Consider the following 23,926-nt stretch of genomic DNA (forward strand, 5'->3'; position numbering starts at 1 on the left):
CTATATTTATACCTATTTATACAAGGTAGACAAATTAATTAATATATGATAAATTGCATTGTGATATCTAGGTTTACGATAATTTAGGTTCTTAAATAACTATATATAAATGTAAATCAGTAAATACCATTTATTAAAATAATTCAATGTTACAAACAACTTAAGACTAATGATGATTCCATATTACTTCTTTTTGTCTTCCTTATCTTTTTTTTCTTTTGTTTTATCATCTGTCTTCTTGTCATCCTTTTCATCTTTCTTCTCTTTCTTATCTTTATTGTCATCCTTCTTTCCTTCTTCTGCATCTCTATTTGTAATTTTATTGTTTATGAGATTGTGTAAGGCAATAATCGATCTTACTAAAGCAGCTAAATATACTACAAGGGACTGATCATTTGTTTTAATGTATAGGTTATCCAGGAAACTATCACTAAATATGTCAGGCAACAGATTGAATATATCTTGCAATTGGTATATAATTTGATGGTTCATGGGCAAGGAACCTTGTCCGACTTGAACTAGATAATCTCGGATTTCACTCAATTGGGAATGAAGTCCACGAAGACCAAGTAATTGATTAGTAACTCGTTGGGATAGGCTGCCAACAGTTGTATCCTTGATATCTCTCAGAAGATGTTCAACACCCACTTCTTCAGCTTCCTCAGCTCCAATTTCACTGGGTACATGTTCAAATGTTCTTGTTGTTGGGCTACCATCATCATGAACTTCTTCTACAGCTCGGTATGCCTCAGTAGGCAAACCTAAGTCTTTAGGCTTAGCATCAATAATTACCAAGACTGAATTAGGACAGTACCGTCTGATAAGCTCATTTATTGCAACATCATTCTGATGTAGTTTAGGGCCAGTGTGATACCAGCCTACAACTTTCTCACGAGCATTTACCTTTTTAAACATTCCATACATGTTTTCCAGATAATCATGATCAAGGAACCATACTGACTTATCTTTATCATCTTCATCAAAGGGAACTGAAAATCCAAATAAAATATCCATTTAATACTGATAAATTTTAATAGATTTACTTTTAGTATATTTGTAATAAATAAATGTTACACATCAGGTCAGTTGTCAAGTTAGTATTGAATCAGAGTTGAGGTAATGATTTTATTTTAGTTTATAAGTAGGACTTAGTTTTATTAATATGTATAGTATTAACGAATTAATGAAATAAAAAATGTACAAAAATCGTAAGTTTCCCTGCGAATTTAATACGAACTATCCGAAAAGCGAAAACGTAATTACCTGCAAAACTATTTGATACGTCCAACACACCCTTTGCTCTCCAACAGCCAAGAAGAACTCCAACGACACGCTTTTGGTTACCAATTTTACCCATACGATTAAAATGGTCTACGACACTAAGTAATACCAAAGGGTGAACAACCACTTTTGTGGTCACTACCTCCTGACTAGGCATTTTATGAGTAAATATTTAAAATTCGGATGTAGATAATATTGCTGAATTCAAGTAATACGACAATAATCAAATATTTTGTTACGGTAGTAAGCTATAGTGACACAAAAGTAAATTCGCCGATCATCAACCAACAAACGAGAATTTGACAGTCATTCTAGAGAAATATGACTGCTCTGTGGTTAGTACAGATAAATCAAGTAAATAATTAAAAAAGAAGGAAAATACAATTTTTAAATATAATATATTTAAATTAAAATGCCTAAATCTTCTTGATAAGTACATAGTTCGTAGCTTATTATACTAGAAGGTTATTTTATTAGCATGAAATCACATTCATTTGTTTTTATAAAAAGGCAATATAAAAAAAAGTTACTTTACTGAAAATCAGTCTAAAGTGATTATGAACTTTGTGTTCCATCTATCGACATTTAATTATTTTTGGAGTTATTTAATTAGGATAAAATTTATACCCATTTTAGGTTTTTTGAGGTTTTTGTGAAAAATAAAAAGTGGATTTTCGCTAGCCAGTCTATTCAAAAAGTCGAAAAAACAGTTCATAGTAAAGAATGTTTTATAAAAATATGTTTTTTTTATTTCATCATATTATTTAAACATTTATAAGAATTTGTTCTGAAAAATCATGACGTTAACATTTCATGACCATTTGATCAAGAAATTTTAACGAAACAGTAAAAGTTTTTGAGTAAATAAATTAAATAATGGGGATAACAATAATCTGTACTTTTGGAACTGAAAGTTCTATACTTCTGTAGCAACAGATTACACGCCAGAAAAGAGAAAATAAATGGCAACAGATGACATTAGTCAAATATCAGTCAAGAATCGTTAAGGAAATTAACGAATTAATTGAAGCACATGTTTCGCATATATTAAAAACATTAACACGATACTTTTTATTTTAATTTCTTATATATCTACAATACATTTTTAAATCACTCTATTGCGGTTATATATTTAAAATGAATCAAAGAACTCTTACGTTTGTCACAGGAAATGTAAAAAAATTGGAAGAGGTGAGAGCTATTTTAGGTAACAATTTTCCATTGGAAGTTATAAGCCATAAATTAGATTTACCAGAGCTGCAGGGAGAAATAAATGAAGTATCAATTAAGAAGTGTCAAGAAGCAGCCCGCTGTATTAATAGGCCAGTATTTATTGAAGATACAAGCCTTTGCTTTAATGCATTAAGTGGCCTTCCTGGACCTTATATTAAATGGTTTTTAGATAAATTAAAACCAGAAGGCTTACATAGGTTATTGACGGGATGGGAAGATAAATCAGCAGAAGCAGTTTGCACTTTTGCATATAGTTCAGGCAATATTAATGATGATATTGTTATTTTTCAAGGAATAACAAAAGGTACTATAGTTGCACCAAGAGGTTCTAGAGATTTCGGCTGGGACTGTATATTTCAGCCCATTGGTTATGACAAAACATATGGAGAACTACCAAAGGAAGAAAAAAACAAAATATCTCATAGATATAAAGCATTAGATAAATTAAGAACTTATTTCATAGAAAAGAATGGACAAATATAATAGTTACAATGTAAGCGTAGTACAGTGTAAGTGTATAGTATTCAATTAAATAAATAAATGTTACAATTGTTTTGAAAGTATTTATTACCAATAATACATCTAAGATATTATTAAGATTAAACATAACATTGCTGTATATTTTAAGGTGATATGATATAAAATAATATTACAACCTATTGAAGTTTGGATGCCAGGTGCAACATAAGTTTCTAGATTAGTCTTGTTATAATTCTTATAATACCAATCATTATTATCAGCTTGTCTTGGCTTGTTATTATTTAAATTTTCTTCAGAAAATCTCGTCTTGCCCTCACGATTGATAACCGGGGAATAATTATATCGAAGATCATAATGTTCAGCATGTGGTAAGTTAACCTTTGTTACTGTTGCTGTCCTACTGTGGTTCTTTGTTACATCATCATTGCTTGGTAAAAGGATTGCAGATAGAGCTGTAGGTTGACTTTCAATGTGTTTAGTTATTTGTGGTAGTGGCTTAATTGTTACAACAGGCGGTGCTGGTGTTATGCTACTTGATTCAAGCCATCCCTGAATAGACATATCGTTACTTGTATCTGTAGTTATAATACCTTCTTTTTCTGTTGCTTGAGTAATAGTTAGATTAGACTCCATTAGATTATATTTACTTATGTTTAGAGGATCAGTATTCTGCTCTTCTATGTTTTTAGTTCTGTTATATGTTACATGGGTACTATTATCATCGCCGTGGAATGCTTCTAGCTCATGTATTTCACTTTTTACCTTTTTATGAGATGTACTGTTTATGCTGGACATGGTTGGTGGTATTTTATCTACAGCTTTAGCATTATGGTTAAAATTTTCGGTATTAAAACTACCAGAATTGCCTTCATTAGTTGTTACTGTAGTATGAAAAGTACTGATTGTTGGATCTGGTATTGGTATAAAACCATTTGTTGTAACAGGAAGCATTGGTGAAAATCCACCAGTTTCAAATCTTGGAGGTTCTGTTACTTGATATTTTTTAACATGTTGCTGACCAATTTTATTATCAGACCAATCAATTTTACGACCAGTGTTTAATAATTTTCCCATGTCTATTGATGGTAAAGGAACACCAAAAAATGTGAAACCACTGCTAGGGACTGGAACTTTCAAAGCAATTCCTGTCTTTTTATGAGTTGTGCTTGTGTTGGACATTCCAGCGTAAATTGTAGGTGTATTACCTAAATGATTATGAGATTTTATAGACTGATTAACAGCACTATTCATATTTTCTAGTAATGTTTCATTGTATGGGTAATCCACATATTCATCATAAAAATATTCTGATTCTTCTGGCAATGGACGATTATTTAATTTATTGCCTTGGTAATTATTTTTAATGTGTGTTTCATAGTCCTTTATTTTATCCAATGATGAATAAACTTCTGATGTAGCTAGGCTTGGTAGTAATGCTTCATTTTCATATGTTGCACAAGATTTTAAATCTTGGCTGTTAAATTTTATATTCAAACAGTCATTTTTCGAAAAGGGCATTCCTTTCACATATGTACCATCAGCACATTTTGGCCCTAGAGATGATGATTCCAGCAGCCATGATTTTAACCAAATAATTGCACAATTGCAAACAAGGGGGTTACCTACATATTAAAAAATTAACATTAGTAAATCAATTATAAAATAGTAAAATCATTAGAAAATGTGAAGGTGAATCTTACCATCAATATCCAAAATGGCGATATTGTTCCTTAACTTAGCAAAATTTTCTTCATACACCGATGTTAATTTATTATGTCTTAAAGATAATACTTTTAATCTGGGCATGTTATCAAATGGTTGATTGCTAATATGACAAATGAGATTATTGTCTAAATTCAGTTCAACAAGCCACTCCATGTATTGAAAAGATTCTTTATTAATTCTTGTGATCTTATTGAAACTTAAATCCAGAACCTCAAGTGATACAAGTTGTTTAATACCTAAGTTGTCCAGATTAATTAGTTGATTGTTACTTAAATTAAGATATTGCACTAAAGGTACATTTTCAAATGCTCGTATCGATATATATTGTAATCTGTTGCTTTGCATCTCAATAATCCGTAATTTTGAAAGGTTCGAAAATGCTCGATCAGGTATTTCTATAATATGATTTCTGTTTAGATAAATAGATAATAGCTTTGGCAGATTGGCAATAGCCATCGGATGAATTATTTCAAGTTGATTATTTTCTAAATCAATAGATTCCAAATTATTTAAATCACGAAAACTTCCAGTCTGTAGCTCAGTTATTCTGTTACTGTGGAATTTAATTTCTACCAAAGTTTGTATATTATTGATGATATTACCATCAAAGTTTTTGATATAGTTATGACTCGCATCTAAGACTTTTAATTTTGATAACACGTTTAAAGAATTTGGTAATTCATGAAGATTATTGGATGATATATTAAAAATTTCAACATCTAATCCTCTGTTTATTATACTAGGATTTATACTTTTTAATTTATTCTTGCTAAAATCGATTTCTGATAGTGCTATATTATTTTGTATTGCCATAAAGTCAAAATTCTCTATATTATTTCCATGTAAGTTTACTTGTTTAAGATATTCAAGCTTACTAAAACTTTTTGGATGAATATTTATAATTTGATTGTCGCTTATGTCCAGCACTTCTAAGCGCTCTAAATCATTAAAAGTTGTAGCTTCAACTTGTCTAAGACCGTTTCGATTTATATAGAATCTCCGTAAATTATGTAAAGTCTTCATACCTCCATATTGTATTTTTTGTATACCATTATTTGAAAGGTCTAGAGTTCTTAAAGAAGGCAAATCTAAATCAGGTGATGGAAGTATTGGCAAATTAGTTATTTGATTTCTTCGTAAGTATAATTGCTCTAAGCCTCTTGGTAGACCTGGTAGAAATTCAACTAGTCTATTTGAACTTGCATCCAATTCATATAAATTTGGCAAATTACGAAAGGTAGCTGGATGTGTAGAAATTAAGGCATTACCTGATATATTTATGTATTCTAACAAAGGAGTCTCCATAAATGTAATAGGGTCTATTATAATCAATTGATTGTTACTTAAATTAATTCTTCTCAAAGCTGGAAGATTGTACAATAATTTTGGCTGTAACCTTTGAAAATAATTATTAGACAAATCTAAACCTTTTAAAGCAGGTAAATTCCAAAACGGGCCTTCATTCATATCATTTAAAGAATTATTACTTAAATGCAATTCTCGTAATGCAGGCATAGCAATAAATGCATCTGCGTCAATAATTTTTATGTTATTTCTGTTTAAATGCAAACGTTCTAGGCTTGGATGTCCTCTTAGAGCGCCACGGGGAATTTCTTGCAATAAATTATCACTCATATCCAAATATCTTAATCGTGGCAATGCGTCAAGTAAGGATCTAAATTCAGAAATGTGCATTATTTTGTTGCCGATCAGAGAAAACTCTTCAACACCACTCTCAGATTGTTGTAAGAATGATTCAGGATGTATCCGTATTATTTCGTTATAATTTAAGTCAATTACTCTTAATTTAGGTACTCGATGAAAAGCTCCGTGATGAATGATATTGATATTATTGTTTGACAGATATAGAATCTCCAACATAGGTTGATCGACAAACGCTCCTTCATTTAATTTACTTATTATATTAAAATTAAGGTTTAATGTTGACAGCATTGGTAGGTCTCTTGTAGCTCTCCCTATCATAGTTGCGTCTGATATCCTGTTATTGCTTAGAGATAATTCGTTCAATTGTGGAAGTAAAGATAGCGCTCGCATGTGAATAGATCTAATTCCACATTCAGTTATTTCAAATTTTCTGAGCTTAGGCATATTGTAGAAAGCATTTTCTTTTATTGTATTTAAATTTAAACTTCCTTTAATAAACAACTTTTCAAGATTTGGTAAGTTTCCAATACTGTTTTCATGTATACTACTTAAACTCGCGGATTGTATGCTCACATAACGAAGATTTTGCATATTAATTAAGGTGGGTATTCTTTTAAGATTATGTGACTGTATTGTTAAAGCTTGTAGGTTTTGTAGCTTCATCAAGCTCTCTGATGGTAGACTTTTAAGATCATTTTCCACTATAAATATTTCAAGTAAGTGTGGTTCTTGAGATTCTAACCAAGTTGCTGATACTCGTTCCAAACCATTGTGACGGATCATTAATCTAAGAATCTTGACGTTTTGAAATAGTTTCCCAGGCAAAGAAGGCAAATAGTTGTTTTCAATTATTAATTCATCGACAGGATTTCTAATATATTCGCCTATCCTTTGAAAACCTTTTATTACTTGTGGCAAGTCGCTGTGCGTGCACCTAAAATAGTTAGTACGATTAGAGATAATACTAATTTTCAAATATATATTTTTTTAAATTTTGTATTACCATATTTGTATGTCGTCTTGACGATGAGTGCATATGCAAGGAAGAATTGTATCTGGTGAAGGACATACTGTTTTTTGTCCTAAAGTAAATTCAAGTATTAACAGAGTGAGATATATTAATATTTTCTGTTTGTTGAACTCCATTCCTTACAGGCTGTCATTGTAGCATCCTTGAATCATGAATCATGATTGTTATTGGAAACATCTGAAATAAAAACAAACTTTTAGATATAAGACAACATGACAACATAAATCGAATTTAGAATCTTCGGGCCTTACGTATAAACGTTGATTAGCGGCTGTTCATTTAAACACTGATCTCGCTTCTGTCTTTATTCAAATTCGAAAGAAGAAAACACAGCCGTGTTTAATTTATCACTTGGTAAGCAACGTTTATACGTAAAGCGGTAAATTATTAAAAATAAACTTGTCTTTGACAGCTTGCTTATACATTACATATTGGTATATAGATCACATTATATTGCGTTTATAAATGTTTACGATTAAGATGACTAAACCAGATACAGAAATACCTAAAATAAAGTATAAAGCTCGAATTATCTATTGAAAGGTAACTTAATGGTGAGCATTAAGAAAATAAGGAGTGTCCTTTAATTGATTTAGAGTTTAATTTTCCTATCAGAAATCTCCCGAATATCTCTTTTACATGATAATAGAGCAGTTATATTGTATTATAATAATTACAGTTCCGGTTTCACTGAGAAATTAATACCTCGAGGTATTCTCGACAATCAAAAGTCAGCTACGATATTTTGACGCATCCGCTTTATGATGATTGGCACCGTATTACTCCCGAAACATGACAAACATAGTAAGATTCAATCTCTGCAGTCAATTAATTTTTTTAAGACCAAAAATATTCATACTTTTCTCGGCGTTTAAAAAGAATAGACAAGCATTTTTCGTCATGTCCAATGAGTTTCGAGAATGAGTACAGAATCATTGGTAGTTTTTATAAAAGCGAACTTAAGTGCAGACTATGTTACAATAACGTTTCCTGTATTTCAAATAATAGTTTTAATTGTCCAATTGCGTCAAGGACGCAATGAAACAATATAACTTAAAACAATGGTCATTGGTATACTGTGATTAAGTAACACTTTCACTACTCCCGCTATTGTTTTCATTTACTATCCGTACCTTAATATTTTACGTCTTTGTTATTTAGGAAATACGTTTAAATGCAACATTGACAACAACTTAGCAAAATAAAAATTAAAGTAAGTCTATGAATGTCCCACAGCTGGGCTAAGGCCTCCACTTTCTTTGATCAGAAGATTTAGAGCTTATTCCACCATGCTACACCAATGCAGGTTGTTGGATACATAGGTATGTTGCACAATTTCAAAGAAATTAGACATAATTATGCACTGGTTTCCTCAGGATGTTTTATATCACCGCCGAGCACGAGTTGAATTAAAAACATATATTACGCCTATGAAAAGTCATTTGTGTTTGCCTGGGTTTGAACCCGATATCATTGATTAAAATTTACTCGTTCTAACCGCTAAACCATCTCGACTCAAAAAACATAATATTCTTTCACAGCTAAACACGAGTTGAATTATGAACACATAAAAATCCAATACGGACGCTTGCTCAGATTCTTCGGTTCAGAACCCACAATGTACCATACCACGTGATGACTAAGATAATTTAGGAATAATATTAATAAAAATATTTTTTATTCATACATACGAATGTATGCAATAAATAATATAGGAACTATTATTTGATTGACTAAATGCCTTTATGCATCATTATTACAAAATATTTTACAGTCGCTGTTACGTATAATGTAAGTAAAATAATTTTGTCTGTACAGTTTTATAACGTAACTTGTAATCACTCAATGAGACCAGTCGTTTTGTTACAGTTACGCAGTTACGTCGCACATAACTGTCACATGATCTTTTGTCGTAAAAAATGAACATAGGTATATAATGCCCGGTTTACATTATTCCAGTCCAGCGATCTAGTCCAGTACTGGATTGCTTACTGGAAAAATGTAAACCGGCACTGGAATGAACTGAATCCAATCCAGTTCATTCCAGTGCCTGTTTACATTTTTCCAGTAAGCAATCCAGTACTGGACTAGATCGCTGGATTGGAATAATGTAAACCGGGCATAAGTCATTAAAGTGTATCCTAAAAATGAGATTTAAAACGTATTTACTGGAATTTCGAGCCAAGTTAAAAATGTTAGGGATGCATAGAAACCTACATTTAGACTGATTTGTTGTTAATGTCTATTGTGTAATAATTCTTCATTCATTCACAAAACAGCAGTACTTGGTATTGTTGTGTTCCGGTTGGAAGGGTGAGTGAACCAGTGTAATTACAGGCACAAGGGACATAACATCTTAGTTCTCAAGGTCGGTGGCGCATTGGTGATGTAAGCCGTGATAAACATTTCTTACAATGCCAATGTTTATGGGCGTGACCACTTACCATCAGGTGGCCCATATGCTCGCCCGCCTTCCTATTATATAAAAAAAATCATAATGTATTCTAAAATAACTTTCGCATAAAATATATATACACTATATACTATTTATTAATACCCTAACAACCTAAATAGTTCAAAAATAATACTAATAATCAACAAATAACAATTTTTAATCTTCGAATAAATTAATGCAATGTAAAACAGCAATAATTTGAAATTCTGTGTTCCGGTTTAAAGGACTCATTCAGCCAGTGTAATTACAGACACTATGAATAAAAGATATTATTATTATTTCTTACAGTGGCAATGTCTATAGGGGTGGCAATGACTTGAGCATCTTAAAATACTTTATAGCAATGTTGCATCTTTTCGAATGATTGACAAATGAGATTTTATTAAAAACCAATCGGAGTAGGCGCTTTGTAGATAATCGGTAATATAAAAATAGTGCCTTACAAAATTTTACTAATGAGTATGTAGGACGATATAAGGGACTTTCGGCAAAACTCAGTGCTTTGCCTTAAATTAATCCTAGGTTCTATGTATATAGGTACTCATAAATAATTGGTCTATATCTAGACAATATCAACAATGTCTTCTCCCCAATGGTAATAATACTAAATTATAACATTTTCTCCTCATCTCGTATCTAGATCATGATTGCAGTCATCACAATTTCATGCGGTTGAACATGTCCCCTTTACAGTATTCAAACGATTACCTAATACAATACTTAGGTTTGTCCTAAAAAACATAATATGTAACTAAAAACGGGTGGACATTTGTGATGGATCCATAACATCTGTTACCTAGCTGAATATACTAACAATGAATTTTGAAGATATATCGGTTAGAACCAGAAGGCACTAAAAGTTATACTGATATCTTTCAGATGTTGTATAATAAATTAAGGAAAATAATTTATTTAAATATGTTTTTCAAAATAAGAACTGCTAGTGACAAAACTGTAAACTCTATATTTTGAGCATGAAGTTGGCATATTAAATATAATGCAATTGAGCCGTATTCTACAAAATAAAAAAAAACAGTTGATATCGCGTTAAAAAAGTTTTATTTATTTTCACGAGAAAACTTAGTTTTTTTTTGCTGATCGTACTATTGTCACTAAATCTGTGATCCATTCAAAATCTTTTTAATACCTTCTGTTTTCCTGTAGCAAAAATACTGATTGGTGAAGTTTCATTAAAACGAACCATATTATACATATTATAAAATGTTAAAAAAATAATGGATTTATATATCCATTAATTTTTTAACATGCAAACGAAAACGTTAATACTGACAAATACAAGAGTGGAAATATTTATATTTTAATATTCAGTATCTATACATCAATAAGCAATGACAAAACAGATCAGTACCTTTTTCTCCTCTGCCTGGTTTTTTGTGATTTACCGATGAGCTGTTATCGATAAAAAAAATAGAAATAAGACTAGAATATTGCTTAAGGTATGCAAATCCATATTATATGTTTTCCTCAAATTTTCAAGAGGTCGGATCGACTGATTGAACACTTGTGTATATAAAACATCTTATGTGGTCTAATGAGTGTATTATGTAAACTGTTTTTTATTGTAAGATATACTTTAATATCGTTTGTATTACTTGTTACATAATTACTATGCATATATTTGTGCCTAGATATCTCAGAGCAGTAAAATCAAAGGACTCGATTTCAAATACATGTCATCTTTACATGTAAAAATATGAGGCATTCGATTGAGCAGCATGAAATATATTATTACGATAATCATCTATAACTTTAATAACAGATTTAGTCTCTTACAAAATCATATTTCTAGATGTTTTCATTACTACAGTATTTTCCTGTAAGTTTTAAATGAATCGCCCAAAACAATAAAGAGGACACCTTTTTACCCTCTCTATCTAACTTTACCTATAATAATACAATATTTCCACATTATTACTTACGTATCTCCCCTTGTCCGAAATGACTGCCTCTATTATTATTAGCATACTTATATCCAAATCCTTATAGATTACCCTGTTACCTTTTAGTTCAAAAACAATTCCCATATAGATGTATTGGTCATCAGTTATCCAAACGCGGCTAACGTGCTGTTTACTATAATTGCGTAACTCAGTATTCACTTTCAAACAATACCGGACCACTGAGGTCTTCGAAAGATAAACACGGACTGTATACAAACTGTATTTCGCATGCAAACACCAGACTTTCGGTTCATGGCTCGATGCGCACCAAGTAACTTATCTTTCACCATTGTAGCGCGTGCCTTCATACGTAACCTCGTCTTCTAGAAGTAGATGTGCAAATGGGTATTATCTATACCTACAATTTTAACGCAAGAAGAAAACTTTTAGTAATATAAAATGTTTTTCAAGATTTTTAAACGAATATCACTAAATTTTAAGGCAATTATTTGATAAATATTTGTAAAATTACTTTACAATAACACACATCAACTGTTTTATCGCTAAAATTTGCTAACAGACATTTAAAGGAAAGTTTGTTTGTGGTTGGAAATATTGTAATTATTTCTGTAGTTCGGTCAGGTACGGTCGCAGTAGCTTATCAGTTTTTGAAATTCCAAGATCGATTTTACGTCGAGTTTCGAGTTTTATTCACTTACAGAGTGGCTTTACAACAAAAAAAAAGGTCTGAAAAATCGTTTACGTTAATCTTTGACTGATTGCAAAATGAAGATTGCATTTATTTTTATCAAGATTAATCTAGCAATGTAGCAACTTGGAATGTTTATACAATAAAATTGACATATTATTTAAGAGCTCGATATAATCGAGTCATACTACTAAATTTAAAATTAAATAGCAAAATAACAATAACAGGATCGATCTTACATTCTTCAGACGTACGATACTCTCTTCCATTTTACGCTTTTAGATTAATTATATGCACATGTGTGATGTGTTTACAAAAAGGTTTGCAACAAAATTTAAATTAATTGAACTGGTGGTAGGGCTTTGTGCAAGCTCGTCTGGGTAGGTACCACCCACTCATCAGATATTCTACCGCAAAACAGCAATACTTGATATTGTTGTGTTCCGGTTTGAAGGGTGAGTGAGCCAGTGTAATTACAGGCACAAGGGACATAAAATCTTAGTTCCCAAGGTTGGTGGCGCATTGGCTAAAAGCGATGGTTGACATTTCTTACAATGCCAATGTCTAAGGGCGTTTGGTGACCACTTACCATCAGGTGGCCCATATGCTCGTCCACCTTCCTATTCTATATAAAAAATTGTCATTATTTTATTCTTCGAACAGTTATATCATCATATGACGTAAATAACATATGAGTAATCTGTTAAACACAAACAGCGTTTTGGTGTGACCTTAAAAGAAAAAATCGGTTTCCGTTATTTATGTGTGCTAAGCCGAACAGTAGACTACCGGAAGCATTCCCAGAGCATTCGAGTTGCTTTTAAACTTACTTTATCTTTAAAAAAAATGCAAGCAGAAATGTTTCTAACAAACCCAACAAATTTAGTATATTTAAAATTTAGGTTGAAATCTAAAATCATTAGTAAAAAATTGGTGGGCTAAGGCCGCCTCTCTCTTTGAGGAATAAGCTTGGAACTTATTCCACCATGCTGATCCACATGTGTGTATCCACATGTAGCAAAATATCAGTGAAATTAGAGATACAGGTTTCATCATTATGTTTTTCTTGTTATGAAAAAATAAAAATAAAGAATTAATTTATTAAAATTCGAGGTTCAAGTAATCATGAGTAAAAGAATTAATTTAATTGTTATTATTTATATTTAGACTTGTTATAAAGTCTAGCCAGGAAAATTTTGTACCTGAGTTCCGACACGCCTGCTAATAAGGGCCTCAGAAACTAATTTTATTATTAAATTCACGAGTTATTTGCGATCAAACGATATCCGCATCAAAACCAGTCGACCTTCAGTATTGCGAAGTCGTTAGACACGCAAAAAATGCTAGTACCTGTCTGACGATTTATTTAAGCTATTTATTTGTATCATAACTGAAATACATTTGCATATTTCGTGTATCAATCAGTACAACAACAGTCGACATCATATAAAAATGGTATAACAAAAGATATAAGTCTACGCGAAATAGCGTGAGCCTAATAACATGTATATACTAATAGTATGTATATACTATATTTTGGTATTGTATTGTATTTACTTATAAATTTAATATTGTGTCAATTACTTTTTACTACTATGTAAATCTCCTACAAACTTATCAGTCATTGACATACTGGTCATTTTCAGCTTTTAAATAAATATAATTATATACAACCATATATAAAACCTTTATAAGCTGGGTCGGATTATCGCAATTAACTTATACACTAGAATATTAAGGATTATGCCCTATAAATCAAAGGGAATGTAATATTATGTGATAGAACAAAAAAAGGCTGGCCTTTCATGAGTTTGCTATTACCGTTTTGTAGACATTTATTAAAAACCAGTTATTATATTATATACTTATTCTCTTTATTCTAATCTGAAACTGGAACCATAGTGATTTTATCTCGTCTCAACTAATTCTAATATTTTAATAAATGTCATGAAACATATCGTAAAGATATTTGATACAGGATCAAAGATACCGACGTGAATTTAATTTTATCTGCAAATTCACCTAAACGTCGCTGATATTGTCTTGAGCAAAAAGCTATGAGATTACATAGATATTTCAAATATAGCTGCATAACCATATTTATTCTAATTATGAATTAGCAAAAACTGAACGTAAAAAATATTACGGTTGGTTCCTTGAATATAGACCTAATAAGTATTGACATTATAATGTAAAATCTCTATATCAAATTGTATTAATTATTTCAATTAAAATTAGTATATGTTTTACCGTTTACCTATAATTCCCGCAGTATATACCAGTATCCCTAGATATTGGAAATCCGATGGTAAACCAAGGATCTGAATTTCACAATATACAAAAAAAATTATATAAAAAAGTAGATTTAAACCCTACATCGCAGTGAGGAGGACCTCACTACTCACCACTCCTTATTAAGTTTAAAAAATATTTATGACATATTATTTGAATAATATAAATGATAGTTAATATTATTTTCTTAAAAATAAATTGTTTTTTTTTATTTTTTTTAAATAAGCTTACAATGGTAATTTATTGCTGATTTAATAGCATACGCTATTCGTGTTTTAGATTCACAAGTTGTCTACAGAGTAGAGGTCATTAAGGATTATTTAAACAAAAACTTGGCGTTTTAAAATCATCTCAATTAAGCACCGCGCTTAGAAGGGTCTCCCTCTCATATTTTATATAATAACTATAACACTTATTCACTACAAAAGCTTATAATACAATAATAAACATAAAACTAAAAAAAAATAACCAACTTCAAAAATTTGCCTGCATGTACCTACTACATCTGTTCAAATAAATAAAATTGAAGTGTCTATCTATTTACGAACCAAAATAACCATATTTTTTTGTTAAATAATTAAAATAATATATATTTACGATTCGAATTAGCATTAAATAGCTTAAACGGCAAATTTTGAAGGATTTTCGGAATTAATGACACGCTGGCGAAGCCGTGGCTTAACAAGCTTAAATTAAAAACTTAAAATTTAAATAATTACTGTAGGCACATAATGAGTTATTTTGAAGTCAATGTTTAATACTAATTTTCTCTGACTTCATTCGAGATATTATGTTAAGGCTTTCGGAGAAAAATAGGTACTAGTTATTTATTAGATTTCCATCAATGGCATTAGCGGATTTACACATTTTTAGTGTAGGCTATATATTTTTCCCCAGTGCCTCGTCTATTTTAGTTGAAATTAAAAATCTGTTAATCTGCTACTAACTAATTTAAAAAAGGTCCCTATATTTGCACACTCAAATCTGCCGCCCTAGGCTCTGGTCTTTTCAGCCTGTTGGTTAACCCTTCACTGGTAGGATTGCCTTTGTGTGTATATTCAATAGCCCAGTGGTTAGAACACGTGAATCTTAACCGACGATCGTGGGTTCAAACCCGGGCAAGCACCACTGAATTTTCATGTGCTTAATTTGTGATTATAATTCATCTTGTGCTTGACGGTGAAGGAAAACATCGTGAGGATACCTGCATATCTCTAATTTCAATGAAATTATGCCACATGTGTATTCTACCAACCCGCATTGGAGCAGCGTGGTGGAACAAGCTCCAAACCTTCTCCTCAAAAGGGAGAGGAGGCCTTAGCCTAGCAGTGGAACATTAACAGGCTGTTACGAGTATATTCAAACTATTACCAGTTATTCTGCCACCAAATATTGTTTTGTTATATTATTTAACAACCGAACCATAGATCCAGTGTTTGTCGGTGAATTAAGGTTGTAAGAAGACGTTTATATTTCTTACAGGACCAAAAAAAAGTCGAACGGTGTGGAGAAAGGCAATCTAAGATAAATGGTATACTTATGCGTTCTTTAAAACATATCTCGAAACCTACCGGTCAGAATATTTATTATTTTCAAGCCTAAACACCGAGTTCCATATTTCTAACATCAGAAATGACGAATTATCATACAAACTTTTATCATCCCTTTGGGAGATGAATTTTTAAACAATCCTTCTACAGCTCCACTCACGGTCCAAAAGGAATTCCTATGTTATAATACCATCATATTAGACCCACCGTTGTATGTAAATGACAGCCAAATTTTTATTTTATTTAGTAAATAAATAATTACCTAATTAATTATGATGATAAAGAAAACATTTTTAAATTGTAAGCAGTAATATAGTTAGACCAATAAGACCAGATATAGAAAAGTTCATACAAAACTTCGAATTTTGAGTTTAGTAATTGAACCCTTTTAAATACCTATATAAAAATATATGTAACAAATTATAAATTGCCAGAATAATATATTATTTAATTATTAAATCTATTTCATTGCTAGGAATAATGTAGCAAAGATCCAAATTATTTTTATAATATAATGCCAGAAAAAATCTAATTTCCTATATCAAGTATATAATAACCTGTATATTGAAATATTTTTAAATTCATAATCATATATAGCTTTTCAATGTCAAAAAATATTTGTAAAGGTACAAAACACACCCACCTCTTACTCCAATAGAATTTTTTCGTGACGTAATTTAAATGTAAACGGGTACACGACCAGTCTCTACATTAAGATTTATTTTCGCATAACGTATATAAAGAACCAGTTTTCGATATCAAACACTAACACATAAGCCTTACAGTTCACTTAACACGTTAACAGTACAAATTTGTCTATAAGACAGCTATAACGTATTTAAGCAATAATAAATTTGTCAAATAAATATTATATATTGTTCAAAATGACGTTATTAAAGAAAGCTTGTTGTGCGTTTGCTCTTAATGCAAGAAGATATAGTTCTAATGTACAAAACAAAAAACCTCCGAAAATTTTAATCACGGGTAAGTGTATTTAGAGAATTAATCTCGTGGAATGGAAACTGAAAGTAGAATTATATATTGTGTAAACATATCCTTTTTTATTTTCGAAACAATATTTCGTAGCAAATAATATTTTTTTTAATTTAAATAATTTTATTTTAATTTATATAAATTACACGTTTTTTAAATCAAAATATATTAATATATGTTTTAGATTTTACTAAAATAATATATATAAATATATATAAGGGTTTAGAAACAACAACGCAAATTATTTATTTATTAGAATTTTAATTTCGCATTTAGTTCGCTTGTAAGCCTTGACATGCGGTTTTGCAGTAATTGTACATTAACACAACTCGTGTCCCTATTATATTGATTAAATTTAGTTTTTTTTTTTAAATTACTAGATTTGAAGTGGTCTAATATATATATATATATATCTCTCTTAATAGAAGTTTTTCTAATTTTCCTACTTTATATTTAGACCAGTAATTTTTATTACGGAAATTATAAACACATAATTTATATGTTAAACAACCTACCTAAAACAACTTCATCAATCGTACATGTTTATTGAATAACATTTATTTTAAATGTTAATCATCCATATTTTTATGGAATTATTTATATTTATATATTATTATCTCAAAAATAGCTTCTAAAATATTGCATATTCTAATATTATTATTATATTATTATAATAGTGATATACTAAATTAATCAATTATTGTCATTGTTTTTGTTTTGTTATATTTCTATGTTAACTTTCTTATTTCAATTTTCAGTGTAAATATTCTTGGTTTACACACCTTTACACCAATGACTATGTCTCCTATTTCAAATATCTTAAATCATAATTAAAAAAAAAAACATTATTATATTAACTGATATTAATTTTGAAATAGTGATGTAGTACTTTTTCTTTTATATATGAGAGATCTCATGCTTAATTACATATTAAAGGGAAAAAATACTCATTTTTGTATTTTTTTTTATTTGATCACAAGCAATATAGACTGTGGTCATGGCATTGATATGCCATGCTGAGTCAGATGTCCAAGAGGCAATTACCTTATGTATGAGTTTTGTTCAGCGCGCTAAGTAAAAATGACCTAATTTTTCATTTTCATTTTCATGTATGCAAATTGGTTTGCGCACATTGTCTAAGAAAACTAAACAATATATAACGCAATTTAGATTATATCTGAATTGTTTGAGGAACGAGTCTTTCCACGTTTCCACATCTACATATGTAAACGTACGTCGAAATGAGATAAACAACGAACTTACACAATATTCTGTATATTTATATAATTATATATGTTTGCAAATACTGTGTAGGTAAAAATATTTAAACATAAAAAATTATCTTCTTATCTACTAATTCTCTTTAAAATAAATAGAGCCCTTTAATGCGATGCAAATATAGCTATGCTACACAAACATACGACCCTTTTAAGTTTTTTAAATTTACGTATACGAAAATATAGAGTTAACATATAAGAAGTGATATTTTTATGAGTTAAACACATAAATGTATAAAATATAATATTAGTAACAATTTCACCAAAAACTAATAATAACTTTTTGTTGTAATAATCACTTTTTGTTCGGATATTTAAAGGGTTTTACATTAATGTGTTTAGATTAACTTTTGTTTACAAAACATTGCGCAGTTGTAAAACAAGTATTACTGAGAATAATATTATGTTTGTTTTTCGTCTCGATACAATTTACACGTGCTTATTAAGATCTTAGATTGAAATAGTAGATCCCGCACCGATAATATATAATTTTTCTAATTTCACGTTTACATTGAATGAAAAAAATATTTTAATTAAATTTTACATTATAGAACACCATACTATTTTTATTATATTGTAGTATTGTAACCAGTAACATAAAAAATCATATAGATACAATGTTACAATAAAATGGGCCCCTTTCTCTATGTCTGTGAGTATAGCAAACCTTTTCTCGGTATCTATTATAATATTCACAATGTTGATTTTAATTATTAAAACACGTATATTTTTACGCAAGACAGACAGACACATTGAAAAGTGAAAAATTTCGTTACGTTTTGGAAAAAAAAAATTGGGTTATATCGATTGGATTGAATTCGTCAAATTAAATATTAGGGGAACAAAATTTACATAAACTAATCTCATTTTATTTTACAGGGGGTTTAGGTCAACTTGGGGTCGAGTGCGCGAAACATTTAAGAGGAAAATATGGCAAAGAAAACGTTATACTGTCCGACATTATCAAGCCAACAAATGAGGTTTTTAACGATGGCCCATACATCTTTGCTGACATTTTAGATTTTAAAGGTCTTCAAAAGATAGTTGTAAATCACAGAGTAGATTGGCTTATACATTTTTCAGCACTTCTTAGTGCGATCGGTGAACAAAATGTACCGTTAGCAGTGCGAGTGAATATAGAGGGAATGCATAATGTTATTGAACTTGCAAAGCAATACGGACTTCGTATATTTGTTCCGAGTACTATCGGAGCGTTCGGACCTGACTCACCGAGGAATCCCACTCCAAATATCACTGTACAAAGACCAAGAACTATTTATGGTGTTTCCAAAGTACACGCTGAATTGTTAGGCGAATATTACTACTATAAGTTTGGATTGGACTTCCGCTGTTTAAGATTCCCGGGCGTTATATCAAGTGACCCGCCGGGCGGAGGCACCACAGGTTGGTTTTATACACAAACACACACATAATAACCAAGGAAAAAGAAATGTGGTGGATGTAAATCTGCCACATGTATTTACCACTTCTCCTCGAAAAGGAAGGCCTTAGCCTAGCATTGGGACATTTACAGGCTGTTACTTTGTTATTTTTTAATACAAATCGATTCAAGTCGATATACATTTTATAAAAAAATATATATATTAAACCTTTTGCATAACTCTTGCTTGTGGTTGGTGATAAAAATATTCCTAAAGAAGAACAATAATTCTTATGTTAATAAATAATAACCTAATTGTATATTTTATATTTTGCTTAAAACAAATAATTGTCAAAAGTCCACAAACTATTCAAAACATATCCTATTCGACATAGTAATACAAACATTCATATAACTTAAGAACATTTCGAAACTGAGTTATATTATCGATGTTGTGAAAGATGGAAAGGAAAGGTCGTTTGATTCTGCTCGTGTATCAAATCATCGGTTACTTTACTTGATTGCGGTCAAACATAAGATCATCTCACAATATAAACTAATATGTTATTACAAGAAAATTTATCGCTATAAAATAATCAAACAAGCCATTCGTAATATATGTTAGGGACGTCTAAGCAGTTAAAAAGAAGTAATTGTCTATGAATCCTCTTAATATCCTTAATTCGTTTTTTGTTCAATAAACAATTAATGTTAAATTAAATAATATCACGAGGAGTATTTTAAGTATGAAATCCTTGGTTGTGGTGGTTTGTAGATACTTGCCTTTCACGCCGAAGTTCGTGGGTTCGATTCCCACCCAGGACAGACGTTTGTGTGCATGAACATGTCTGTTTGTCCTGAGTCTGGGTATAATTATCTACATAAGTATGTATTTACAAAAGAAAAGTAGTATATGTAGTATATCAGTTGTCTGGTTTCCATAATACAAGCTCTGCTTAGTTTGGGATTAGATGGCCGTGTGTGAATAATGTCCCAGGATATTATATAATAGGGACCTACTTAAACATGTTCTACTCATCACGGTTTCGTTATATTCTTTTCAAGTGCGCGTCTGATTTGCTGCACAAAGATGTCCTCCAATTTTTAAGTCTATGTGTTATAATTCAAGCTGTGCATCGCTAATAATCAGTCAGTCAAGGCATTGCCTATTATATAAGAATACTAATACATATACCTAATTAACAATATTATGTTTTACAGACTATGCTATAGCAATTTTCCATGATGTTCTGCGGAAGGGTCGCTATGAATGCTATTTGAAGCCCGACACTAGATTGCCCATGATGCACGTGAAGGATGCCTTACGCGCACTTTCAGAATTCTTAGAAGCACCAAGCAACATGCTTACCAGAAGAGTGTATAATGTAACATCAATGAGCTTCACTCCTGAAGAACTAACTGAAAAGATGATCAAACATATACCGGATTTCACCATCACATACAAACCTGACAGTCGGCAGGAAATCGGTATGTTGTAATAATTATAAGTATTCGCATATTGAAATTGAAAATTGGAGGAAAATACATGTGAACGTGCATGTTTCGAAATATATTTTTTTCTACCTTATAATTGTAACACTAAAGCTAGTCAATAGCTATCAAAGCGCACCCTCACCCACCGCCGTAAGTGCCGCCGGAAGTAGTTGGGTTTTCTGAATCCTGGGAACCCAACTAGGATTAGATTGGATTTGGAGATTGGAGGCCCGAATAGGCGGGGCAACCGTCAGGGCGTCATGGTGGTATGCGCAAGCGATCCCGTGACGCCCCCCGAAGAGACGGTGAGGGTACCGCTGGTTTTAAGTGGATATTCCGGTGACGTTCTAGGCGCCGGCGAGCCAACATACGGGAGGGGGGATGTGAGACTAGAACTTCATTTGGGGTAAACGCGTAAATGCATTTTTCCAGCGATATAAAAAAAGTCAATAGCTGTCCAACAATGAAAATAAAATTAGTTGTCAGAGGAAAATAAAGTTAGTGAACTGTTAAGAATATGTCTAATAAATTAGCAAACGTAATAATTGCCTATGGAATTATCTTAGTATTAATTATATGATAATATTTTTATCATATAATTTACACTATTTTTTATTTCAAATATATAGATTTAACAAGTCACTATATACGAATACATCTTACAAAATTTGCTCTACTCTTGGTCAAAATCTAATATAATTTACGTTAAGTACATATTTTCCAGCTGATTCCTGGCCCCAGGTGTTTGATGACAGCGAAGCGAGACGAGACTGGAACTGGAAACCTACTGTAAACTTGGACGACTTAGTGTCACTCATGATAAAAGAAGTTAAGGATAAAATAGTCGCTAATGGTTTTTAAACGTATATTGCATAAATGTGTATATAAAATTTTTATTACTTCTGTCGTTTTATTTATTTAATTTATATTAAAAAGGGATTTGTACATAATAAATATTATTTATGAATTTTACGTAAGTTATACTTTTATAGAATTTATATATTACTAGCTGCCCGCCTCAACTTCCTAAGGGTAAAATAAGGATTTTATTTCATGCATTTTTTAATCAGGCATACAGTGAAGTGCTAAGTGACTGCTTCGTTGGTCTAGTATCTAGATACAAGGCTGCAGACCCGGGCCAATAAAAAGTATTTGGGTTTTTATTTTATATTACCGAAAAATCTTAGTATCAGTCTGGAAGTTGGAAGGGTTATACAATGCCGTGCCTCGGAAAGCACGAAAAGTCCTGCGCCTGAACTCTTTCCGGTCGTGTCGGACTGCAGTCTCATCGGATTATAAGAGGGAATAGAGACTGCACCTTTGTTTGCACACACATTTGTGCCCTACAATATGTCCTGCGCAGTTGGCTAATCTCTCTTGAGATTGGCCGCAGTGCCATAATAATATATAAACATAACGCACACGCCCTGCGAATTTTTTCATGCGTTTATTTATTATGGTTTCTATGTATATTGTTTTTATAACAATAGTTGACCACAACTCATAGACATTGACCATAAAAAAAATTATTAACCATCCCTTCCATTGCCAATGCGCCTCCAAACTTGGAAACTAAATTGTTATGTCCCTTGTGCTTGTAGTTACAATGGCTCTTTGGCCGTTTAAACTGGAACACAACAATACTAAATATTGCTGTTTGGCGGTAGAATATGTGATGAACATGGTAAAATCTTTGCGCCCACTACTTCCCCACCGCACCGTTGGTCACCACCATCATATTTTTTCTTGCGCGTGAATTTCATAAATTCGTAAGGGCTTTGCGGCCAATCAATTTTTATATAGCGTTATAAAGTTTTAAATAACAAAAAATATATTAAAATTAAAAAAGTACTATTCAACTATTTATATTGTACAAATAATAAAAGGTGTAGATAAATAATAGACTAAGCGTACTGCTGTTTACTCCCGTTATCCGTGGTTCGCTCACACCGCGGCATTTTTAATTTTTTGGGTTATTATATCAGTCCTAACTTCTAAGCGAAAGGTCTGATTCGAATAATTTAAAGAGGAATATGTATGTATATTGTGCCTTAAAATGTACGTTGTGGCCGTATTGAAGAGTCACATGCTATGATAAGTCTGAATGTGTTTTTATTATTACATGTTTAAGTGTTACTGCTGATGGTCCTTAATAAATTAAATGGATATAATCAATCTTTATTATAAGCTTATTTAATTGTTTTAGGATTAATATCTTGGCTATCAGTAAGCAAGTGTAATGCTTCAATGTTGTAATTGTCATGGGGTGACTTGAACGGTATAGAAGATGAATTGAAGAAGCGTAGTCTAGTGATGCAGTTTCATAAAAATTTACATGAAAAACATACATATCGCAACTTTCATGATGTTCGATGAAATGGTGCTGAAGTCTTAATTTTTGATCCCAAACAAATAGAGTCTTTAATAATAATAAAACTATTTCTATAACATAAAATTTTT

The 23,926-nt window shown here is 31.1% G+C and overlaps 5 protein-coding genes across 7 annotated transcripts in view; 2 read left to right on the plus strand and 3 right to left on the minus strand.

Annotated features, from left to right (window-relative positions):
* LOC126781374 (inactive peptidyl-prolyl cis-trans isomerase shutdown-like) overlaps window positions 1-23,926 on the minus strand; it is a 92,407-nt gene that overhangs the window by 10,970 nt on the left and 57,511 nt on the right. The gene's annotated exons all lie outside the window — the stretch shown is intronic.
* Window positions 113-1,584, minus strand: LOC126781384 (26S proteasome non-ATPase regulatory subunit 7). The gene is made up of 2 exons (XM_050506342.1): window positions 1,264-1,584; window positions 113-989 (listed from the first exon to the last, which is right to left on the minus strand). Exons 1-2 carry the CDS (start codon window positions 1,436-1,438, stop codon window positions 184-186), a joined length of 981 nt encoding a protein of 326 aa, XP_050362299.1. The 5' UTR covers window positions 1,439-1,584; the 3' UTR covers window positions 113-183.
* LOC126781394 (inosine triphosphate pyrophosphatase) lies at window positions 2,238-19,746 on the plus strand. Of its 3 annotated transcripts, none has more exons than XR_007670626.1 (3): window positions 2,238-3,023; window positions 3,291-3,362; window positions 19,471-19,746. XR_007670626.1 is itself a non-coding variant. In XM_050506356.1 (2 exons), exon 1 carries the CDS (start codon window positions 2,419-2,421, stop codon window positions 2,995-2,997), a length of 579 nt encoding a protein of 192 aa, XP_050362313.1. In that variant the 5' UTR covers window positions 2,238-2,418; the 3' UTR covers window positions 2,998-3,007; window positions 19,471-19,578. The 3 variants fall into 3 exon arrangements, 1 of the variants encoding a protein (XP_050362313.1); XR_007670627.1 differs by having other exon boundaries at window positions 2,238-3,007; window positions 3,143-3,362; window positions 19,471-19,486; XM_050506356.1 differs by lacking the exon at window positions 3,291-3,362 and having other exon boundaries at window positions 2,238-3,007; window positions 19,471-19,578.
* LOC126781101 (protein artichoke) lies at window positions 3,148-11,947 on the minus strand (the record flags this gene model as incomplete). The annotated part of the gene is made up of 4 exons (XM_050505922.1): window positions 11,890-11,947; window positions 7,388-7,591; window positions 4,695-7,318; window positions 3,148-4,616 (listed from the first exon to the last, which is right to left on the minus strand). Coding segments are annotated over exons 2-4 (4,236 nt in total), but the record flags the coding sequence as incomplete, so codon positions are not given.
* LOC126781380 (L-threonine 3-dehydrogenase, mitochondrial) lies at window positions 17,124-22,365 on the plus strand. Its single transcript, XM_050506338.1, has 4 exons — window positions 17,124-17,305; window positions 19,471-19,995; window positions 21,194-21,460; window positions 22,191-22,365. Exons 1-4 carry the CDS (start codon window positions 17,206-17,208, stop codon window positions 22,325-22,327), a joined length of 1,029 nt encoding a protein of 342 aa, XP_050362295.1. The 5' UTR covers window positions 17,124-17,205; the 3' UTR covers window positions 22,328-22,365.

The sequence above is a fragment of the Nymphalis io genome, chromosome 3, assembly GCF_905147045.1.
Source record: "Nymphalis io chromosome 3, ilAglIoxx1.1, whole genome shotgun sequence".
Lineage (NCBI taxonomy): Eukaryota > Metazoa > Arthropoda > Insecta > Lepidoptera > Nymphalidae > Nymphalis > Nymphalis io.